The 6660-nt window shown below is 36.2% G+C and overlaps 1 protein-coding gene across 2 annotated transcripts; it reads right to left on the bottom strand.

Moving 5' to 3' along the window:
* Nucleotides 1–3676: 3676 nt before the first annotated feature.
* LOC108558370 (allergen Cr-PI-like) lies at nucleotides 3677–5860 on the bottom strand. 2 transcript variants are annotated; one of them, XM_017915277.1, is made up of 3 exons: nucleotides 5846–5860; nucleotides 5704–5786; nucleotides 3677–5642 (listed from the first exon to the last, which is right to left on the bottom strand). In XM_017915277.1, exons 2-3 carry the CDS (start codon nucleotides 5729–5731, stop codon nucleotides 3682–3684), a joined length of 1989 nt encoding a protein of 662 aa, XP_017770766.1. In that variant the 5' UTR covers nucleotides 5732–5786; nucleotides 5846–5860; the 3' UTR covers nucleotides 3677–3681. The 2 variants fall into 2 exon arrangements, with proteins under 2 accessions (XP_017770766.1, XP_017770758.1); XM_017915269.1 differs by having other exon boundaries at nucleotides 5704–5855.
* Nucleotides 5861–6660: the final 800 nt, after the last annotated feature.

The raw sequence follows: 6660 nt of genomic DNA on the forward strand, positions 1-6660 counted from the left end.
CTTAGAATGAATCCAAAAGATGCATGTAATTCCCGTTCAAAGTTTAAAAAATGATCGAAAAAGCAGTGTTTTCACATTTCATTGATTTTCTCGAAAACTATAATACTTAGAATGAATCCAAAAAATGCATATTAAAGCTGAATGTTTGGGGAATCCAGCAAGTATAGATACATTCCTGTACATAAAATGCAATGAAAAGTGAAGAATCCACTTTTCAAAAAAATCTTCATTTCATTTGACTTAAAAATACGAAATTACATTCCGAACAACCCAATATTATTATTAGCCGCAATAGAATTTACTTTTTACAAATCCTTCAATAATATTTGTTAAATTCTAAAAACAAATCCAAAATGGGCAAAGCTACTGATTTTTATTATAAGAATGTTATAACAATTTGTCTCAATTTCTTCGGAGCGTGTTTTTCGCCTATTCCCCAAAATTATGGTTCGATTTTGGATATTATAATATAATGATTGTTATGAACAGTTGGATTTTACTATTATTTCATTGGATTCCACTGTATTTATAAAAGCATACAAGTATCTTATTTATATGTATATGTGGTTGCATAAGTAATAAGGTAGGAAATAATTATGTAGTGGAAAGAGGTTTGTACCAGGAACCCGTATAAAATGACCGTACAACTAAGAAAAAAATAGTAATAAACAACCTTATGCGGAGGTATGTGTTAAACTTTCGCGTCTTCCTTTTCTCCTGATGGTTGTTAAACCATTTTGATCAGAACTTGGCTCAATCTAATTGTATATTACCTTTAATGGTAGAATTACAGAATTCCCTTTTTTTTTTAATTGTTTGGCGATGCAATTTAAACGAGAGACACAATCGCAAATTAAATGAAACCACTGAGAATCGCCTCTAATGAAGATGAATCGGATCGGTAATTATGCAGACACGTTTATAGGAATGTAATACATGTAAATGTATTTATTATATGTGTGTAATTCGTGTGGCAACAGCCGCGAGGCATCCGCTCATTAATCAAACGCGATTACGTCGACCACGCATTACAAACACACGCATCAGCATGTTTTGCAGTAAAGATGATGATGATGATGATGTTGTTGTTCATGATGATCGTCGGAGAGTTTTCGCAAAATTATTTTTCCCTTCTTCTACAACTTTAATTAATTGAATAACGCTCATCAATCGTGCGGGGAGAGGATGTACGTAATTATTAATCAATCGTGCAAATTACATTCTTTTTTGCAGCTCGTTGTAAACGGGAGGATTTACATTTTTGCAACGTTTCAATTGCGGCGCAGCCCACTTTGATTCATGAATAATAGGAAACGGTTTTAACACTTTGCGCCGCCGTTTCTGTCTGTGCGACTCTGAGCGTTCACATTTATCGATCGACTTTATCAAAGAAAAAAAAAACCCAAAACCGTTTGATAAGCATTCACATATTTCGGTTCGTATTTTTGCACAACTTTCCACGCAATTACTAATGTAATAAACATATACAACATGAAAAAGTGAAGGCAAAAATTCTATTATTCTTGGCACAATAGTGTGATACCTGGGAAATCGATAATTAATAATAATCATCGTGCACTTTAGCATTTATTTAACCTTTTAGATGTACGCACATAACACCTTATATAACAAAGCTAATGAAACAATGCTAAATTCAAACTTTATTTGCGTAGCGGTTCTAATCGTCAGGTGATCATCATCGGTAAATACGTACAAAAAAAATCGATCGATCGAAATATGTGACACCTGTAATAAAATTATATTTAGCGGAGATGCGAACAGCTGCCGCTCGAAATGAAATGTCCAGATGCCCGTCTCTATTTGGATAACAGCGGTACTCGTTTTACGACATCGACAATATCATAATCAACTTGTTACGAGTCAATTAAATGATACATGCATGCATTTGTGTCGTCAGCCTTGTTCTTGCGTCAAAACAAAAGGTTTGCAATTAACTTAAAAAGTATAAAAGTTTGTAGAACATAATTATTGGATAAATCAATCATTTACGAAAAAGCAGTGTTTTCACATTTCATTGATTTTCTCGAAAACTATAATACGTAGAAAGAATCCAAAAGATGCATATAAAAGCTGAATGTTTGGGGAATCTAGCAAGTATTGATATATTACTGTGGTTTTATATGTTTGGCTGTAATTCACGTCCAAATTTGAAAAAATGTTCGAAAAAGCAGTGTTTTCACAATTCATTGATTTTCTCGAAAATTGTAATACATAGAATGAATCCAAAGGATGCATATTAAAGCTGAATATTTGGGGAATGTAGCAAGTATTCATATATTACTGTGGTTTTATCCGTTTGGCTGTAATTCGCGTTCAAATTTTAAAAAATGCTCGAAAAAGCAGTGTTTTCCCATTTCATTGATTTTCTCGAAAACTGTAATACATAGAATGAATCCAAAGGATGCATATTAAATCCGAATGTTTGGGGAATCTAGCAAGTATTCATATATTACTGTGGATTTATCCGTTTGCCTGTAATTCGCGTTCAAAATTTAAAAAATGCTCGAAAAAGCAGTGTTTTCACATTTCATTGATTTTCTCTAAAACTGTAATACATAGAATGAATCCAAAAGATGCATATTAAATCTGAATGTTTGGAGAATGTATCAAGTATTCATATATTACTGTGTATTTATCCGTTTGGCTGTAATTCGCGTTCCTATAAAATCAATAAAATGTGAAAACGCTGCTTTTTCGAGAAAATCTTTTTTATTTTACTACCATCAAAAAAAAAATAACAATGATCTTCATTATAAAATTCGAACACATTAATACATTTACATAAAAGTTTTACTAATTAAAATACAGAACTCGTGAAATTGCGCTTAATAAAATATGAGTGCAAATAAAGTTGTGCGCATTTTGCGGACGATTGCGTAGTTATTGCGTTTTGTGTCGTGCCGTTTTTTAACGGAAAATGCATTGTTGCTTTTTATTTTACATTTTACAATTTGCAGTTCGGCAATATATATATATATATATAAATATGGAAACAAAAAACAAAAACAAAATAGAGCGCATTCTGTGTTTTCGTTGGCAGTTTGTTCCGAAAATTAAATTCCAATCAACGTAAATGCAAATGGGCCGAAGTATGTATGCACAATGAATTATCGATCGCATCCAAATAAATATGCATTATAAATAACCGGCGAATAAATATTTTAAACTCGCCGTATATTCATATATTTATTTATGTACGAACATACGGTTTATTTGTGATCGTCCGTTGTTTTTGTTTGTTTTTTCAGTATTTTTTTCCGTCGTTGGCGCTCTTGATTCATTTCTGATGACCCAAATCGCAATTGGAAATAATCAGCATAAAACGAGCTCGATTTATCTATTAGCCAGCATATTTATGTTTGGCTCCGTTCGGCCTGTTAGCTATCACCATCATTATTGCTATTATTAGAGAGGTCCCATTAAAATGTAATTACATTTTCAAACGTGTAAATCATTTAAGAGGTAATTAAATGGGAACGTCAATAATAATAATAACAATGATGATGGTTCGTGCGTTATGTAACAGATAGAACAAGAGCGGGTTCTCGATTAATTTATTTACACTGCAGATAATTATATTTATCGCTTCGTTTCGGAGGAAATAGCTAAATATAGAATCTCATATCATCATATTCTTTATTGTAATTTCGTTGAGGCTATTTAATGTTTCTTGTACAACATCTTCTCGACTTCCTGGTGTTCTTCGTGGTAGACCTTGACGTCCTTGGTAAAGAAGTTTGGAACAAAGAATTCCTTCTCGCATTCAATTGGTCTGTCCAATGGATAACTCACTGGATAGTGAGTGTCAACCAGGCATTCAGCGTACAAATCGTTGGTAGATTGGTAGTCGGTCACCACGACGAAGAATTGGTAAGACTTGCCAGAGACGGTGCCCTTGGGGAGCATCAACCTCTGCGGGAAGTTGTAATAGACTTGAGGATGGTAGACCTTGAAGGATTCGCCTCCGTTCAAAGCTTGATCCACTTGGTTGTACAGAGTCTTGAAAGAGTATTGCTCGGTGATGAAGTTCGGGGTTTCGCGTGAGTTACGCTCGATGACGTTCTGTCCGGATTTCAAAGTGCACTTGAACCTGTCCAATTCGTAGAAGTTCATGTAGTTATGCTTCATTTGCATTTCGTGTCCGAACTCATCGTGTTTGGGGCCGATGAAAACCTTGACGAAAGCATCCACGGATTTGTCGCTGGACACGTGGATCTTGTAGTTGTACGGTTTATGGTTCAAACGGAATTGCCGAGCTTGAACATCGCAGGATTGTTCTGTAAATTCTTCCTCGTCGACGGTGAGAGCGTTGCTGATGTCGGTGCAGTGTTCATCAAAGAACGTCACCAGATGATCGACTTGGAAGTCGTCGATCTTGACGCCTTGGAAGTGGAGATGATGCCTCTCGTGTGGTCCCATATGATGTTGATGTCTGTGGAAGAAGTACATCATCTTCTTGCAGAATTGGTAGAACATCGGGTCGCGCATCGAAGTCTCGAAATGTTCCAAGACGGACGGAGCGAGAGCGTTGTGCGAGTATCCAAGAAGATGACGGGTGACCATCTGCAGGTAACCGTAGAAACGGACATTTGGAGACTCGGGTTGGCATTCCACGATCCTTCCGAGCGTATCAAAACCTTCCTCGGTATACAGGTAGACGATTTTACCTTCTGGAGTGTACACCCAACCCATGTCGATGGCATCGCGGATCCGCATTTCGTAATCTTCGACTTTGCTATGGCAGTTAATGGAATAGTGCTTAAGCGTGTGAGTTTCTTGATCTTCGTAGTCGAAGTTGAGTTGCACGTTCTTCGGCCTGGATGGGAACGGTTTACCGTTGAAGTAAGTGAGAGATGGATAGTAACCGAACTTGGTTGGTTCTGCGTACTCGACGGTTGGAATTTGACCTTTGCCGTTGGCTAAGCGTTCCAAGTAGTAACGAGCCAAGATTTGGTTGTGGTAATAGTGGAACCATTCACCGTAGTGAATATCTTCGTATTTGGAGAATTCGCGCTCCAACCAGAAAGGCGTGAAGATGTTCATGTAATAGTAATAAGCGTTAACGCCAATATCTTCAGTGAAATAGCTCAGGTATTCCTCTTCGTACTTGGTGTATTCGGCGTGAACGATGAAATCTGATTTCTTCTTCATCTCTTCCTTGTACTGCTTAGCCTTGGTGATGACTTCGCTGGTGAAGAAGTAGTGAGGGAAGATTTCGTAGATTGGTGGTAAAATAATTCCTTCGGTGTGCTTGCAGTGGAAGACAGCAACGGAAAGAGCATAGACAAACATGCCAGGATTGACGTGTTGACGAGCCCAAACAGCGCACTTGTAGAAAGTAGCGAAATCTTTAGCATAGAAGAACACCTTGAAGAGAGCGACGGCTTGCTTCAAGTGCTCCGGATGGAAGACGGAGAAGATCTCATCCTGCTTCAAGAAATCTTCCTCATTGTAGTATTGCCAGAATTGTTGAGCGTACTCGGTCTTTGTCCATTGATCCCAGTGTCCCTCGAACTTGAAAGTCTTTGCAAGTTCGATCAAATCCTTGAAGTAGGTGGGTTGGTGCACGTGTTGGAAAAGACGGAGAATCTCCCTTTGCTTCTCCAGGAAGACTTTGTCAGCTAAATAAAATAATAGAAATAAAGACAGTGTTATTTAATAGAATCTGTATTATTAACTCACCAACTTTGTATTGTTGTACCCCACTCATGCTGATGATTCTTCAGGATTTGCACTGAGTCTGCTGCAAACGTGCATCTTATATACTCCAAAAAACGTAAATAATCAAATGACCTAGTGCATCCGTATCATCTTTATCACTCACCTAAAGTTACCAAAAGCAATCAAAATCATTCGACATTGTTTAATTTTTCTTTCTACGAGACTTATTATTATTTTTCTAAGCGCATTCTTTCAGATAACACTTGTCACCAACAAAACAAAAGTGTTGAGCAATACTCATTATCTCACAAATAATTAAACTAATTAAGAAATGTAATCATTGTTTTCACTAAATATAAATCATTATTCAAATATTGTTATAAGCAACGTGCACAGTATGAATATGAAAAATTTAAATTAGCATGCCTCACAGTGTAGTGTAGATATAATAAAGGAACGAAAAAATAGTTTTCTACTGAGTGGGTTTTCGATTCAAACAATTGTTTATGGTTGCTGACTCTCCATGAATCCAAATTCATGGCACAGCCCGAACATGCATACATTTAGTTGTTTCAAGAATTTTCGTCGATTACCAATGGAATTTTTAATCTATTATAAATGGAAAAAAAAATACGATTTTTATTATATACATATTCATTTTTTTTGTAATTTTTGTATTTGGGGGAGAAATAAATTATATAAAAAAAAATTATGTGTTTTGGATGGACGCCAGACATGATCGTAATTATGATTTAAACAATTCCCCCTTTTCCCGCCGCTTCGTTGCGTAAATATTTGAGCTGGAATTTTCACGAGATTAAGACGCAAATATTTACTTATCAATTACATAAATAACGAAGCGTATTCCTTCGACTCGCTCTCGGATGTTTGTGGCTAAATATAAACTCTAGGTAGTATAATAGGCGTAAAATGCTGGTGTGGAGGTAGTAGACACACATACAAACATTTCGTGGAGTG

This window comes from Nicrophorus vespilloides, unplaced genomic scaffold (genome assembly GCF_001412225.1).
Source record: "Nicrophorus vespilloides isolate i.1.1-1 unplaced genomic scaffold, Nicve_v1.0, whole genome shotgun sequence".
In the NCBI taxonomy this organism is placed as follows: Eukaryota; Metazoa; Arthropoda; class Insecta; order Coleoptera; family Silphidae; genus Nicrophorus; species Nicrophorus vespilloides.